At 52.3% G+C, this 17,059-nt stretch overlaps 1 protein-coding gene across 2 annotated transcripts in view; it reads right to left on the reverse strand.

The window, feature by feature from the left end:
- Positions 1 to 13,590: 13,590 nt before the first annotated feature.
- Positions 13,591 to 17,059, reverse strand: part of VDR (vitamin D receptor) — a 37,792-nt gene continuing 34,323 nt past the window's right edge. For both annotated transcript variants that reach the window (XM_036456978.1, XM_036456979.1), the window contains exon 9: positions 13,591 to 16,406. In XM_036456978.1, coding sequence (XP_036312871.1) covers positions 16,147 to 16,406 — 260 coding nt within the window. In that variant the 3' untranslated portion in view covers positions 13,591 to 16,146. The remainder of the gene's footprint in view (positions 16,407 to 17,059) is intronic.

Raw genomic sequence — 17,059 nt, forward strand, 5'->3', positions numbered from 1 at the left:
CTGACGCACACAGGGCTCTGCTGGGGATGGGGCTCGATGCTGACATTAGTTAATAGGAGACAGTGTCTGTTGTCCCTCTAAGCCGCAGTTTCCCCCCACAAATGCAATCCCAACGATGCTGACCTAATTTACGCAAAGGAATCCAAATGGGTCTCTAACCCAAGCTGACCCCTGTGGGGCGTGCAGGGTGGCGTGGCTGGGCTATGGGAACGGGGACACTCGCTAGACCAACCCTCCCGAGATCCTCTGGTCTCCACTCAGTTGCGTCAGTCGAGGGGAACCTGGACCCAGCTGCTGGGAATGCCCAAACCGGCTGTAGAAAGAGCCTCGCCTCCTCTCCCCAGTCCTGGCAACAGCACATCTGGAGTGATCTGCACATCTGGCTGCATCCCTGGAGTAATAGCCACAGCTGCTGACATTTGAGGGAGGAGAGATCTAGCTCCTCAGCCAGGGCCCGGGGGGCTATAAATAACTAGCTAAGAGGGCCAGGGGGACAAGGTTGACCTTTGGTGGGGCGGGAGCGGCTGGCAACTTCCCCCACCCCCTTGGGTCCAGAGCCAGAGTTTTAGCAAAACAGGAAGAGACAGCAGCAGCAGCTGCTGGGAAAGTAGGAGTGGCTCCTCTTCCCCCACTTGCCTGGGGCCTTCGGATCCCAGCCAGGACCTGGGAGAGGTGGAGTCATCTAGGCAGGAGAGGGGGTAGGGGGAGCAGACCCACACAGACTGTGGTCCCAGCTCCTGGTGCCCTCCTATGGCTCTTCTGGGGCACAGGCAAGAGAGAAGGAAGAGGAGAAGGGCAGCCCAGTGGGCTGTGCCCTCCCTCCCGGCTCCTTCCTTTTCTGTTCCCCCATCAGTGGGACAACAGGAAGGACAGACATTCAAAACTGAGCATAAAATATTGTACATCTGCTAACCCAGCCAATGTATCTACAGGGGCAAGGGCATGTCAAGCCCGCCTCCCTCTCTCACCCGCTTCCAGCCCACAGGTGGGCTGAGCCTAAGCAGGTACGTGGGAGCGAGGGCGCTAGACAGGAGGAAGGATGCCTCCGGGCCTCTGGAGAGGGGCCCAGGGCCTGGCTTCCGTGGATGATGAAGAACTTCCCCGTGAACTATGGAGGTGGGTGGCTCTGGAGTAACAGGGCATCCCGGGGACAAGCTTCGGAGAGCCGCACGCCAGCTCGGAGGGCCTTGTGAAATGCAGGGATGAAGAGGTTACCCAGGAAACGTTGCCTTGCCCAGGCCGCTGGGCCCCTCAAAGTCTGTCCGGCGTATCCCGCTGGGTGGTGATATCTCCAGTGGGGTCTGCATCTAAATCTGTGGGGGCCTGTCATCGCTTCTTAACCTGGAGCCCTGAGCTTTGCCTGCAGAGGAGTCTAGACCATAGAAACAAAATGTGAGCAACGTATGCCACTTTAAATTTTCTTTACAAAAAGTAAGAGTGAAAAGGTGAAGTTCATGTTAAGAGTGTATTCATTTAACCTAATATATGTAAAATATTGTCATTCAAACACATAATCAAAACAAAAAAATTGCTATAGTTTCCGTCCTTTGAATCATACCAAATCTTTGGAATCCAGTTTAGATTTTATTCTTCTAGCATATTTCAATTCTAACTATCAAAATTGCAAGTGATCAAAAATAAAATGAAATAATAAAAAGCCTTAGCCAGTTTGGCTCAGTGGATAGAGCATCGTGGCCTGTGGACCAAAGGGTCCCAGTTCGATTCTGGTCAAGGGCAGGTACCTTGATTGCAGGTTCCTCCCCAGCCTGGGCCCTCGTGAGGGTGTGTGCAGGAGGCAACCAATCAATGTGTTGCTCTCACATCGATATTTCTCTCTGTCTTCCGAGGAGAGGATTGGGCTCAGTAGGAATGGACGATGCTTTAAAATCATTCTTATAGAGAGCGCTCATACGGATGGATAGGAAACACTAAAACAATGCTAGACTAAAGTTCAAAGCACAGAAACGGCTCTTCAGGGAAAGGGGAAACACAGCGAGTAAGCAAAGGCAGGGAAATGTTCAAAGTAACGCCAATTAAAACAAGATGAAGGTAGAAGCCACTTTCAGACATCAGTGAGAGTGTGGTGAAATGCACACGTTGTTGTTGGTGGTGTAACCTCTTTTGAAATCAGTTTGGCAACGTATAGTGAGAGCTATAAAATGTTCTTACCCTTTGGCTCAGTAACTCCACCCAACGTACCTAAACTAGCTGTCTGTAGCCGAAATAGAATGGAATAAGTGCATAATGATGTCCACCACCACACGTAATGGGGAAAATCAGAAACAATTTGAACACCTACAGCTGGAAAATTGTGAGGTAAATTATATTTCCGCTTAATAGAAAATTATAAAGCTGTTAAAAAGATGCATATGAGTGCAGCCTAGAATTTCAGGAGAATATAGATTTGTGTATGCCCTGTGATGGTAACTGTATTAAACACACACACACACACACACACACACACACACACACACACACCACATAAACACAGAGAAAAAGATTCAGAGGAAATACATGCAATAGTAATGGTTATGTAAGGAGGCATGAGTATACACATTTTTCTAGTTATTTAATAATTGTCAACCTTGCAAAGAGCTTGGTGAGTGGGGATGAAGGTTGACCAGAATCCTAGCCTGAGCTTCTCGTAGGCTCCTGACACCCTCTTGGAGGTCATGAATGTATTCACTTAGCAGGTGCAGGTGTATACTGGGCTCTGCCCATGTGCAGGGCGCTGTCATTGTGGGTGTTCGCTCAGTGCTGTCCTGATGGGAAAAGCCCAGGTTTCCTGCCTGGGTTCCCAGGGGCTCTGGCCACTGGAAGCTTCCGGCGTTTCACTGGCTCCTGTGCCCCTGCTGAGCAGGGCCTTATCCTGCTCCTGGAGGGGCAGCCCCAGAGGCCAGAGCCAAGGGAGGTCAGAGCAGGAACTGGGGAAAGGGAACAGTGTGTGTGGGTAGCAGTGGTCCAGGGCGGGTGGGGGAAGGTGGGAGGGATCGCCAAGGAGGTTAGGGGATGGGAGGGCTGCTCTACTCTGCTCTGGGGGAGGGGCTGGCGGGCTGTGGTCAGCCACCTGCCATTTCATATCGCCTGAAGGTGCTGTGAGATGTAAGTGGGCCATCACACACATACACACACACACCCCGCCCAGCCACACACACAGGAACTCCACCTGGGCCCCCACCTCCGGGCACCATCCGCTGGGAAGCCTCCTGCTCCTCCCCCCTCGGTTATCTTCCTACAGTGACACACTGGGGCCTTGAAATAACACGTCTTTATTTACGCCATCATTTCCACATCATTTGCCTATGATTCATTTGTTGTCAAGAGGCATTAAAACCTCCAGGCCCACTTCCCAGGCACCCACCAGTCCTTGTCTTACTCCCCCCCTCGCCCAGTTCTCACCCTCATCCCTGCTCCCCGAACCCAGCATCCCCCCAGTCTCACCTGTACCCCCACCCTAGCTCCTCCCTCCCAGGCCTTTGTTGGGGAGTAGGAGGCAGGGGCTGGGGCTGTGAAGGGCCCAGATCACATCTGTCTGCTTCCCTGCCCAGACCCTGGCCTGAGGGAGTCCTCCAGCCCTAGGACCAGGATGACCTCAAGCAAGCAGGAAGCCCTGGAGAGGGAAGACCCTTCTCTTTGCCCAGAAGCAGGAAGCTCTGGAACTCCCATCCCTTTCTGTGACCCCCACCCCTCACTTCCTCAGGCTGGATTTTCCTCATACCTCAAGGCTGGTCCCTGGTCCCGTCCCCTCACTCTGTTTCCTACATGGCATAGTTTCCACCATGCGTGCACGTGTGTGTGTGTGTGTGTGTGTGTGTGTGTGTGTGTGTGTGTGTGTGTTGTGGGTAAGAAGTGTTGTCTTTCACACACTCATTACCCAGTGAGGCTGTGAGGCTTTGGGGGGCCCCAGGCCTCCCGGGGGATTCTAGGTGAGCCCGGGGAGCTGTGAGGTGGGGGAGGCGGGGGAGGAAGAGAGCGAGGGGCGCGCAGGGGGCTGCCAGAAGCGGGGTTGGGGCGAGGGGAGCTGCTGTGGTTGGGTTATCTGATGTGAGGAGCCAGGTGTGCTCCGGGGGTGGGGGAAGAGCCGCCTGAGAGGCAGAAACTGCAGAGCGGCCTGGAGACACGGAAACAAGACAGGCTGAGCAGCACTGAATCAAAAAGGAGAAAGAGGGAGACCGGATCCCTCCCCGTCAGAGACTGGCTTTCCTCCTTGAGTTCTGGGGGCCACCCATGGGTGGGGGCAATGTCCTCCTGGCCACCCTGGTCCTTGGTCCGCTGCCCCAGGGACGTCTGCCCTTCCAGCTCCCAGAGAGGCAGGCCGAGGTGGGGGCGGCCAGAGCCTGTGGCATGGGGACAGGGTCCAGCCTTATCCATGAATCAGAGCAGTTGGAGACAGTTGAGGGTCTATAATCTCGGTTGGGGGTTGACGGGTGGAGGAGGTTTTGCAGGAGGAGATAATGGGGCGAGGCAGAGCCCTGGCCTGGAACAGGGGGCCCAGGGCCAGGAGCCCCTTTACCAGCTCCCCCAACCCACCCCCCTCGCCACAAGGTCCCCTGCCTAGGGGCGGGGGAGGGGGGGTGCTCGCGCCACTCAAGACAGAAGCTGTCCTGCTGCCCTGGCACTGGGAGGGGCATGGTGAGCAGGCTGTGTGCGTGGCTGGGGTGCCATCTCAGTCCTTCAATGACAGGGCCCCCCTGTGAGTTCCAGCTCCCACCCCTTCAGCCTTGACTTGGGCTGTGGGGGAGGGTGACCCTGTAAGGAAGAGGATGTCTGCTCAGAGGAGAGGATGCCCGGGTGCTGGTGGACATACTAGTAAAGGCTAGTAGTTCTCAAGCATTTACTACGCACCAGGCACAACTCCAGACGCTGTGTCTGAGCTCACACCTATGCGGTGGGTCCTGTTATCTTCACTTTGAGGAAGAGACAGCACGAGTACACGTGGCCGGCAGCCCCACCGAAGTTCAGATCCTGCTCCCCTCGGTGCTGCTCCTGCCGTCCTCGCCCACTGCCCTGGAGGAGGCCCTGCCGGGCACCACGCGGCAAGCTTTCCTTTGTGTTGCCTCCACAGAGACTCTGTGTCCTCGTGCCTGGAAGAGGAAACCCAGAGGGGTCAGGCAATTTCCCCCAAGTTGTACAGCGAAGGAGAGACACTATCAGAGGCAGATCTACTTGTACAGTCCATGTTCTTATGCGCCACCTTGCTGCTTCCCTCCAGGCTGGGAGTGGCAGGGAGGGGGACTGGGAGAGCACCTGAGCTCTCTCTGCCTTTGCAGCCTTCGTAGCCTAGCGCCTTGCTGGCTTGTGCTAGGAGGAGCTCAAAGAACGAGCTAACAACCCGAGAGAAACAACAGCGAGCGAATGGACATCTCCCAAGGCCACTGATATCCTGCCCAGCGACAGCGCTTCCTCCCCTCCCCTCCATTCCTCTGCCACCTCAAGGCTTTCATGTCAACACAGCAGAAGGCGGCGAGCCCCTTGGGGTGGGGTCCCTATCAGAGCGGAAATGGGGCTGGCCTCTCTGCCACCTCCTTTATCTCGTCCCCCCCATCCTCGCTTTATCACCCAGGGCTCTTCCACCGTCCCCTCCCTGCCACCCCTGTGGGGCCCCCCAGGGGAGAGAGGGGAAGACATTTAAATCTGGGGGTGGGACTTGGGGGTGGGGGCGGGTGGAGAAGACAGAGGGACCCCAGGAAGGGGTTGCCCTGGCACTCTGAAGCTGGTGCTCTCAGTCCTGCAGGACCAGGGTGGGCTAGCCTTGGTGGCAGAGCCTCTTCTGACGGGTTGCTTGATTGAGTAGGCAAATGGAGAAACAGGAACCAGGGACAGACATGGGGCCCCTGCCCCCTCTCCCCTGAGCCCCAAGCCCTATGCCAGCTGCCACAGATGTTCACAGGCATCTATGGGATTCTTTTTTATTTTTATTTTATTGCTTTTTTACAGAGAGGGAGAGGGATAGAGAGTTAGAAACATCGATGAGAGAGAAACATCGATCAGCTGCTTCCTGCACACCTCCTACAGGGGATGTGCCTGCAACCAAGGCACATGCCCCCGAACAGAATCGAACCTGGGACCCTTTAGTCTGCAGGCCAATGCTCTATCCACTGAGCCAAACTGGCCAGGGCTATGGGATTCTTAATTAGATGGGGTGGCACAGTGAAGGGGGCAGTGGGGAGGCCCCATGGAGCTAGATGAGGACAGCCAGGCTCAGTGACATGTGACTTCCCCATCCCCCACCACGATAGGGATGCCTATGGAGCGTTCTGCCCACTGCCCGTCGCCTTTCTCCTCTCAGCAGCCAGTATCTAGGAGACCAGTATCGTGAGTCCAGCTCAGACAGAATTTGCAGAACAATTCAGCTTGGAATTTGACACCTGATCCACTCCTCCCTGCATCCCTATATCAGATACCACCGGATCTCTGATCCTTGGCTCAGATATGGTTTAATTCCATGCAGATCTGTCCACACTTGGGGTGAGACTCTTGGGTCCTCAGGACGGAGGGGTTGTGGAAGCATGGACGGGTTTCCCAAATCGCAGTGGATGCCTGGGTCTTTGCGAGTGTTCCCTCTGCAACTCAGTCTCCCATCACCCCCCCTCCCCCCCTCTTCTCTGGCTCCCTCCTAGAACGAGACCAGCCGAACCACAGAGCACTGATATCAGCCTGCAGGAGGGGCCTGGCCTGGGGCTCTGTGTGAATTAACTTCGTGCATGGTCTGTAGACCTAAGTTTTGGACGATTCAAGGCCACAAGGATGGTCAAAATACCCAATGACAAAACGAGGACTCAAAAATTTGAGCAGGCTAAGATGTGGGATACATCAGACTAGATAAATATGAAGAGGGAAAAATGTCAACTCTGCATTTTGGTTCAGAAAGCAAACTGTCCACCTACGGATAGATGCTTTAAGGAGAGGTAGTTAGCATGTGGGTTCTGAAGCCACAGGGACTTAACTTCTCAGTTTCCAAAGTTCAGAGGAAGGTGTTTAAATTTGCATAAGTCTGTTTGCATCTCATTTTCTGGTAGGGACCAGAGCAGGATTTTTTAAACTTGACATCTCTTATGTAGAGGAGACGCTCACAAAAGTGGGTAGTATTCATTCATTCAATGGCTTTGTATTCATTCATTCATCCATCTTTTCGGCTAATTTATGGAATCCCTCCCTCCTTTGCTTCAGTCTGGAAGGGAGCCCCATAGGCAAAACAGAAACTTGAAACCCACTACAATGTACACTTCACTCTATAAATAGGGTAGGTACACAATTCTACCCAGATGGGGCATGCGGGGGGTCTAGCTGGGTGATGTCCAAAGAAGAATTTATGGGAGAATGAAGCCTGAACTGGAAATCGAAGGAGCAGTAGGAGTTTGCCCAGTTGAGAAAACTGGGGGAGAGAGAGCCAGTGGAGGGCATGTCAGGAAATAACACATAAAAATGCATACAGTGTGGATCTCAAAGTGTAGTCTGGGGATCCCTATGGGTCCCTAAGCCCCATTTAGGGGCTCTGCAGGATCAATACTCTTCTCACAATAATACTAAGACATCATTTGCCTTCTTACTCTTATTTCCTCACTTCTGTACAGAGGAGTTGTCCAGAGCTTCCATGCTGTGTGATATTCTAACAGATGGATTGTAGAAGCAGATATGAGAACTAGATGCCTTCTAGTAAGCCACCATTAAAGAGATTTGCGAGACTGTAAAACCATACCCTGTTGTCACTAAATTTGTTCTGCTTTGGGAAAAAGGTTGTTTTAATAAAATTTTTTTGAACTTATAATAGACTAGAGGCTCAGTGTACAAAATTTGTGCACTGGAGCGGGGGGTTCCCTCAGCCCGGCCTGCGCCCTCTCATAGCCCAGGACCCCTTGGGGGATGTCTGACTGCCAGCTTAGGCTCGATTCCCCCCAGGGAATGTGCCTAAGCTGGCAGACATCCCTCTTGCAGTCTGGGGCTCTCACAGTCTAGGATCCATCGCTCCTTACTGCCTGCCTGCAGTGAAGGCGGGAGAGGTCCCTCCACCTCTACTGCACTCACAGGCGTGAGCCTGGCTTCTGGCTGAGTGCCTTTCTCCTGGTGGTCACGGTGCGTCATAGAGAACAGTCATTTTGCTGTTCGGTCGATTGGCATATTAGCCTTTTATTATATAGGATTCATTACTATTATTTTAAAATACGTTTTTCAAATTTCTTAATTTAAGTTTCTAGCATGGTAAATATTGATGGATATACCCCACAGAAACAAAAGCTCCTTGCAGTCCTTAATTTTCTCTTGAGAACCACTGGTTCATGGAGGCAGGCTGCCAACACACACAGCTGGAAACCAGCAAGTGGTTGGAGGTGGCAGGGGCTTGAGTCTCAACATCTGGACAGTTACACGTGACCCTGGAGAAGCAGACAGACCTGATCATAGAAGGCTTTATCTCACCAAAGGAGCTAGCACCTGGGAAGTACTTGGGTAAAAATGAGAAGCAATAACAAAACAAATACATAGATTAAACCTGATTTTTGAAGCTCTTTTTGATACCTCTTCTCTGGGCATGAGCCAGTTCTTACCAGAGAATACCAACGTTAATTATGGGTTGGTGTGTGTGTGCAATGAAATTGGGTGGTGGTGGTCATTGGGGAAGCAAAGCTGGCAAAGCAAGACCATAATTGAAGGAAGCTGGGGACCGTATTAACGAGAGTTCCATGTGTCTCAGTTTATGTGCCTACTTTCCCAACTCTTTCCCATACTTTTCTCTCCAAGAGGACTGTTTCAGTTGGGACCCATTTGGCTTAGTAAGTTACATACCTGCCCCCTGGTGGCCGGATGGCATAATGTTGCCTCCCAGCTGAAGTAAATATTCCTGGAGCATGCAGGAGGAGCCCACAGCTCCAGAGGCCTAAGAGATCACCTGGGGCCAGTCCAGAAAGCCCAGCAAGGATCAGTGGTCGGGGGATAAGAGCAGTGTCAACATCCGATGTAAATTGATTTGACCATCCCTCTACTCGGCAACGTAATGATGACGCTGGCCAGCATTTATGATTCATGGCTACACCCAGGTAGTGTGATATATGTTTTACACAGATTATAACCCAACAACAAACTTGGAAGTAAGTACTATTATTGTTATATAGATGAAGATTCTGAGGCTCAAAAACGTAAAGTAACTTGCCCAAGGTCATATAGGTAATAAGTGGCCGAACCAGGACAGGGACCCGGCAGGTTATACTGTTAAATGTTATATTTTGTGGTTTCTGCTTGTACAGCTCGGTGATGATCTGTGTATAGGTCTGTCTTCTCCCACGGGATTGTGCCTTTCTCTGGGGCAGTGACCGTCTTATTCATTGCTGCATCCCCGGCACTGAGTGCCGTGCTGTGTTTGTGCTTGGAAACAACCAGGCTGGATCTCAGAGGGAACCTGGGGCCTGCACGAAAGGTGCTCAGAGGCCCGAGGCACCGGAGCTCAGCCTTTGAGGGCTGTTGGCTAAGGTGTGAGTGTCAGAATTTTCTCTGGCTGTGACTCCAGAGGTGTCCTGGAAAGCCAGAGAGCAGGTCCTTTATGTGTTCTGCTTGGTCGCTGGTGTGAGGAGAGATGAACATCACCAAGTGCCTGGAGTGTCAGGGACTCAGCGTCACAGAAACAGAGAAAGGGCAGGAGTGGGGAGAGAGGAGAGTGGGGGGAAAAGAGCCCATAGCTCAAACCTGTCCATGTAGAGTAGTCGCACCACCTAGTGGTAAAGCTCAAGATGATTTAGGAAAAGAACAGATAGTCTAGAGCTGGGGAGAAGCTGGCGACATCCTCCTCTAGAGGGAGCACCTGGGACTAGAGCCTTCCAGCCCCTCCCCAAGGCAGGGCAGCCCATTCTGAAAGGGCCCACCTGATTGTACAAAATGGGAAGGAACAGTTTTCAGTCCTACCTGCCCTTGGCTGAAAAGAGCCACCTAGCTCAAGGTCACATGAAGGTCACACTCTGTGGGGACAGGCAACATCCAGTGACTAGCTGATGAAGGAATACAAAAACCTGGCAATCCCTAACCAGTTTGGCTCAGTGGATAGAGCATCAGCCTTTGGACTGAAGGGTCCCCGGTTTGATTCAGGTCAAAGGCATGTACCTTGGTTGAGGGCACATCCCCAGTGAGAGGTGTGCAGGAGACAGCTGATCAATGTTTCTCTCTCTTCAATGTTTCTAACTCTCTCTCCCTCTCCCTCTCTGTAAAAAAATCAATAAAATATGTTTTAAAACAAACAAACAAACAAAAAAACCTGGCAAGTGCCATCTATTTCAGAGTTCCCCATGAGGGTTGGGTGAGACCTCTGTGGAGACCAACTCTCCCTAACTGATCCTACTTCCTTCCCTGCCATCAAAGTTGGTGACCCAGAGACCTCTCCTCAGTACACTCCCTGCCCTTCAACCCACATTTCACAGTCAGCTTTCCTAGAACCCAGCTTGCAGTACCTCATGTGTCCTATATCAGCAGTTGCCAATTGTTGGTCCGCGGACCAATGGTGGTCCATGAGGTCCGAAAGGTTGGCGACCGCTGTCATATATGACATGTCTGAATAGAGCACATGTGTCAAACACAAGGCCCGCGGGCCAAATCCGTCCCGCCAGGCTTTGCAATGTGGCCCGCACCGCGCTGTCATCACTGCACTCCGCTGCGTTTCCATCACAATGACAGTTTATGACTGTTCAGTAAACCATTCGGCCCGCGATTTAGGCTGGATTTTAGATTTTGGCCCCTTCTCTGATTGAGTTCGACACCCCTAGAATAGAGATTCAGAGCAGCTGTCTGGAGCAGGGACCCCCCCTTCTCCTGAATCTCCCCCTTCCCCATCTGCTTCTGCTCCACACCCCACTGTGCCTCTTGGTCCATAGCGTGTAGATTCCTTCAGGAGCCTCACAGACTTCTTGCCCACACGAGTGCTGATCTCTGAAAGGGCGTTGGCTGGCATCCCCTTAGCCGCGCTGTCTTCTTCGCAGAGGGCAGGCAGAGAGACCCCGCACTGCACAGCCTCCAAGGAGTCCCAGCAGAAGCAGAGACACTGACCCTATGGCTCCGGCCACTCCTGGCAGGCCCTGTTTGAGGCCCTCCCACTACAGAAATCGGTATTTCCCAGCATGCCACTGACCTATCTCTGCCGCATGAAGCTCTGTCAAACCCAGCCCGTGAGCTGCTTTTCCTTTATGACTTTCTTGAGGACCCTGTTCACAGCATCCAGTAGCAGCATCGCTTGATGTAAAGGGAGGGTAGTCCCTATCTCCTATACGATGTTGAACAGTTTAGTGACCACTGCCCACCAGGTCGCCAGGGCATGCCATCCACGATTAGTACCAGGTAAAAGGTGCTGTGCAGACCCGTGCTGTCCAGCAGGGTGTTCTGCGAGGACAGAACTGTTCTGCGTCTGCATGTCCTTTCCAGTGGCCCTGGGGCCACGGAGAAATGGAGATGGGGCTAGTGCAGCGGGAGAGTAGACGTTGGCTTTAATTTAGTTTCAATCAATTGGGAAAGTCACACGTGGCACTTTGTTGAAGAGCACACGTGTAGACTCAGAAACGGAAAGTGGAAACTTAAAATCCCTTCATCCCAACTTTAAGGTTTTCTGGGTGCGTTTCTCTCAAGTTTGCCTGGAGTTTATTGTAACTTGGAGACTTTGTGTTCTTCTAGATCCTCTATAAGAACCAAATAGGTTCTCCCAACAGCTTCTAAGAACTTCACCTTCACACTTCCCCAGCCAGAGACATGCACACTTATGCAGCTGTTTCATTTTTTTATTTTTTTTCATGGCAAGTGGCCCTCAAGCCCTATCCTCAGTTCTTATACTCCCACCCCATCCCCAGTGACACATTTGGATTGAAATCTTTGCAGATACTTCTGAAAAATTAAAGTAAATCACACCTGCAGGTTCCCAGGCCAACGTATCCAAAATACATATGCTGGTTGGACATGACTTCCCCACGTGCACATGATTGTGTTGTGTTGGTGGGTTACCAGTATTTTTGCTTGCTGTGTTAAGCGATGTTGCCCCTTATAAGTCCCATGTCCTTGGGAACCGAGCTGGGTGCATTGGCTCCTCTTGGTCCCTGCAATTCTCCATCACTGGCACAGCAGCTATTTCAAATACAAAACACATTTTTGTCAACAGTTGCTTGGCTTTCTTTCTTGAGGTTCTCAGATAAGGGCCTTACTTGATGGGACCCCATTGAATGCTTCCTGAGAGTCGAACACCGGTTATCCGGCCCCTCCAATGCTCCCACCTCAAGGCCTCCTTTAGGAAAGGGAATCTCCCTCACCTGCTCTTTATTTTATTTTTTAAAATATATTTTATTGATTTTTTTTTTACAGAAAGGAAGGGAGAGGAATAGAAAGTCAGAAACATCAATGAGAGAGAAACATCAATCAGCCGCCTCTTGCATACCCCCTACTGGGGATGTGCCCGCAAATCAAGGTATATGCCCTTGACCGGAATTGAACCCGGGACGCTTGAGTCCACAGGCCGACGCTCTATCCACTGAGCCAAACCGGTTTCGGCTCACTTGCTCTTTAGTAGAGAGCTGGCAAGACTGACTTGTCAGGAAGAAGCAGCAGAATGTAGCAGCTTCATCAAAGGCTTCTGGAGCTAGCTGCCAAGGGTTCAAATCCCACCTCTCCATCAATGTGGCTTTGGGCAAGTTATCCCCTCTGTCAAATGGGGGTAATGGCAGTCCATCTCCCCTGGGGTCCTTAAAAGAACAAAGCAAGTTGGTGTGCAGAAAGCATTTATTTACAGCAGCACTTGCTGCGAAGTACTAAGTGCTATGTAGTATGAGCCATTTTCATTACCACAAGCAATCCATTCTTCATTGGGTTGTTTCTGGCAAACTTTTTTTTTTGTTTGTTTTGTTTTTCTCTCTGGAAATAACTCAGGAGGTTTTCTTTAAAGCCTGCTTTTGGCCCTAGCCAGTTTGGTTTAGTGGATCGGGCATCTGCCTATGGACTGAAGGGTCCCTGGTTCCATTCTGGTTAAGGGCACAAACCTCAGTTGCAGGCCCCTCCCTGTCCTGGGGCCCTGGTCAGGGCTTGTACAGGAGGCAACTAATGGATGCGTTTCTCTCGCACCAATGTTTCTTTCTTTCCCTCTCTCTTCCATTTCCCTAAAAATCAATGGAAAAATATCCTCGGGTGAGGATTAACTAACTAAATAAAGCCTACTTTTGCCGCTTCATTCCCAGCTTTCACCAAGTCTGTCGTACACCCCAGTCTTCTCTGTTCTCCCACTTACTCCCAACTAGGCAGCAGAAGGAGCTCTTTCCCGGAATCTTGTTTAATTGGCATTTTGGGGCACACACTTTCCAGAGTTTATAATAATATACTTCAAAAGTTTTTAATTTATGAACACCTGCCTTCACCTTCTCTCTTTCTAAAGCGAAACAGATGATCATCACCTTTTCTTCCAATTCAGCCCCGTGAAACCTCCCTTCCCCCCCCCCCCTTTTTTTTCCATCCCAGCTCCCAGACTTCTCTTTGGGAGTGGGGCGGGCTGTTGTGGGGCCCAAGACTGAGGAGCTAGTGTTCTCCATGTCCAGTTGAGCCCCTGGAGGAAGCAGAACTAGGGAGAGAGCTGGGAAGGCGGAGACATCACAAAGACAAATGCACTTTATTGATAAGGCAACAGCATCAGAAGGCAGAGACCTCATCTGGCCAGGGCCACCCTGGGGGTGGGGGTTCTGATTCACATTGAGACACAGGCTGAGCTGTCCCCCACCTCCTGAGGGGTCAGTGGGGTGACAACCCAGGGAAGGGAGGCAGGGGTTTGGGATCTAGACTTGCTCTGTCTAAAATCCAGCACTTCCCCCAAAGGATTGGGTTGGCCACTGGGGGGGAGGGGGGGGGTGAGCAATGGGGTCTGAGCTCAAGCACGATGTAGTGAAAAGAGCACTGGACCTCAAGTCCAAAGTCGGGGTCCAGTCCTGGCGCTGCTTCTAACTAGCTATATGAGTTGGGGTGAGTCACGCCCTCCTCTAAGCGGCAGTTTTCTTTAACGAGGAGGCTGAGTGATGTTAGCGATTTTCAAACTTTTTCTCCCACAGAACAGCAAAAGCTGGACCAATGTGTTTTGCAGCTAACAAATCAAATAACAAGGGTTTTCCCCAAAACTTACAAAACAACAATAACAACAATAATTACTGTATAGAATTTTCACAATAGAAGCTCTCCCCCCATAAATATCTCTTAATCAGTGGTGCCTACTACCCGCTATATTAGAGTGCAATACGAAATGGAGACTGATTCCAAAAACAACTCACATCTAACAGACACAAGGTCCGGCCACAGGGATGGCACTCCGCAGCGAGGACTGCGGCTGCCAGGTGCTGCCCCCTGAGGAAACACTGGGCACCGCGGGCTCTGGCTGTGGGAAGTCGGGTCGCTCCCAGCATTCTCAGGGCTCACAGATGCAGGTGGAAAGGTATCCTACTGACATGAACTCCTCTGGATTGAGACGTCGAATATGGCCGTGTCCACCAAACTCAAAAGACTCTCTGAAGGACCCTCGGGGCTCCTGCGAGAACCTTTTATGGTGGTCCCACACACCTACACTGAGGAACCCCACCTCAGAGTAAATGGGCCTAGAGTTCCCACCTCTTGGGCTGGGCAGGCTACGAAGAACACAGAGTTTGAAGTTATGTACCCGACCCCCACCCTGCCTGCCGGGCTCCTTATGACTTTGGGGGGGGGGGTGGGGGAGGGAGAGTGGAGCGAGAATAAGAGGGGAACCAGCCCCACACAACTCCACCCCTAAATGCTCTCTGACTAGGCACAGAGGCCAACCATTCTCCTGGCACCCGCATCCTGAGGTCTCAGAGCACAGCAACTGGGCCTCCTGGGGGGATGGCTGCCTGGAGAATGACAGCTAGGTGGGCAGGGAGAGTGTGACTTAGGCTGCTGGGGTCTGGAAGGTCTTCACCTCCATCCCACCCACCAGGTGGAAAGGATGCGGCCCCCACTGGTAACAGAGTGGGCCCTGCTTCTCTTGACTATGGGGTGGCTGGGAGAGTGGGGGGATCTTTGGGTCATCCTTGGCCATCCTAGGGTGAGGCCCCACCAGCACCCGTGGCCACAGGGGGAGGGCCCGGGAGCTCACAGCGGATTCTCTCTCTGGGGAGGGAGGTAAGGCACTGGCAGGGAGGGTGAGGACGGTGCCTGGTGCTTCCCTGCAACCTAAGGGCAACTTAGTCCTGCCACGTGGATTGTTGCAACGAGAGCTCCTGCCTCAACTAACCTCTTAGGTCCAGGCTGAGGAGCCAGGGGACTGGTGGCAGGGACAGCTGGGGCCACCATCCACGACTCTTCTGTGAGGCAGGCAGGGTTAGCCTGTGCCCCTCCAACCGGGCCCTGCTTTCTTCCCTCCTTGGCTCTCTCGGCAGGTGGGTTCTGGGCCAGTGGCCCAGCCATGGGGAGAAAGCTCCCTCACCATAGCTACCTCCAAGGAGAATGTTACCATGGTGATGGGATGAAAGTGGGCTCTGAGGGAAAGGCAAGTGCACTTTGGCCAGCAGAGATGGGTGAGGGGGTGGGGGGAGCGGTGACCTCAGTCACCCTGATTTTGGTCATTCTTGGCAGTGAGTATCCTAGACAGGCCAGGGATGGGAAGATAGAGGGAGAAGGCCCCATCATGGCATGCTGCCCTGAGACAGAGCAGCACAGACCGGTGGCAGGATGAGGAGGAGATAAAGAGGGGGTTGTGGTCATGGGGGTGCAGGGAGGGAGATCCCCACTAGGCTCTGGACCCGTGGAGCTGAATCGGGGGGAGGTATGGGTATCTGTCCCTGAGGAATGGGTCTGTTTTTCCTGCCCACCTGTTTCTCCTTTCGTAACCCTGGGCACCAGCCAGCAGCCACTTCTGGAATGGTAAGGACATTCCCAGGTGAGGCCCTGCCTTCAGCCTCTGCCCTCTGCCCCGACTTGAGTCTCTCTGTCAAATAAACAGCAACTCCTCATAATTGAGGTCTTAAGGGACGGGGGTCAGCCTGTGGCCTGTAGGTATTGGGAACCTGGTGTTAGGTTGGGCAGGGAGAAAAGGTGGGAGAGGAGGGGCCGTACTTGAGAGTGGGTGGGAAGGGCATCCATCCCCAGGCCCGGTCACGCAGCCCTATGGGAGCAGCCCCGCCCAGCTGCCACCACAGGCTGCCATAGTCAGGAGATCTCATTGCCAAACACCTCCAGCACCAGAGGCGTGAGCTTCATGCTGCACTCGGGCTGGAAGGAGAGGCTGCGGTACTGCTTGGAGTGCTCCTCGTTGAGGCTACGCAGGTCAGCCAGCTTCTGGATCATCTTGGCATAGAGCTGGTGGCTGCCTGGGGGTGGGTGGCGGCAGCGGATGTAGGTCTGCAGGGTGTTGGACAGGCGGTCCTGGATGGCCTCGATCAGCGCAGCATCCTGCACTCCGGGACGGTCTGTAGGCACAGGGAGACAGGAGGCGGAGGTACAGGAGCTCTGAGCTGGGTCCTTACTATTCAACCTCCCCACCACCCCTCGGTCCACACAGACAGACACCCAACTTCAGCATCCTCCTAGGTCACCCCTGTGTATGACTACTGACATGTGACATCCCAGTCCTTAAAGCCCCTCAACCACTTCCTACTGCATTTAGGATCAAGCTGCAGGTAATTTTATGGGCCCCTCTGGCCCCATCCCTCTATCTTTACAGTCTTTGGCCTTCAGATACACATTTATGTTCCCTCGACCTGGAACTCAACTTTTTATCATTGCCTGACTCTTACTGATCCTTCAAGGTAACAGTTTAAAAGACTTTCAAGAAAGCCATTCCTGATAACTCCCTACCTCCATGCTCTAGACTACATCAGGCTCCCTCCTTTTATTATACCCATCTGTAGTATCACACACTTCTTTATTTTTTAAAACTCTCATCACATTAGAAATTAGTTGTTAAATAGTATTTGTTTCACATCTTCTCTTACATTTCATGGGAGGTAAACCGTGTTTGCTGCTGAATCCCTACGCCCAGCAGAGTACTTAGTACCTGGTAGGTGCTCAATAAATCATAGCTGAGTGTATGTATGAATGAATGAGTGAATGCTGACTGAAA

The sequence above is a fragment of the Pipistrellus kuhlii genome, unplaced genomic scaffold (genome assembly GCF_014108245.1).
Source record: "Pipistrellus kuhlii isolate mPipKuh1 unplaced genomic scaffold, mPipKuh1.p scaffold_m20_p_3, whole genome shotgun sequence".
Classification (NCBI taxonomy): domain Eukaryota; kingdom Metazoa; phylum Chordata; class Mammalia; order Chiroptera; family Vespertilionidae; genus Pipistrellus; species Pipistrellus kuhlii.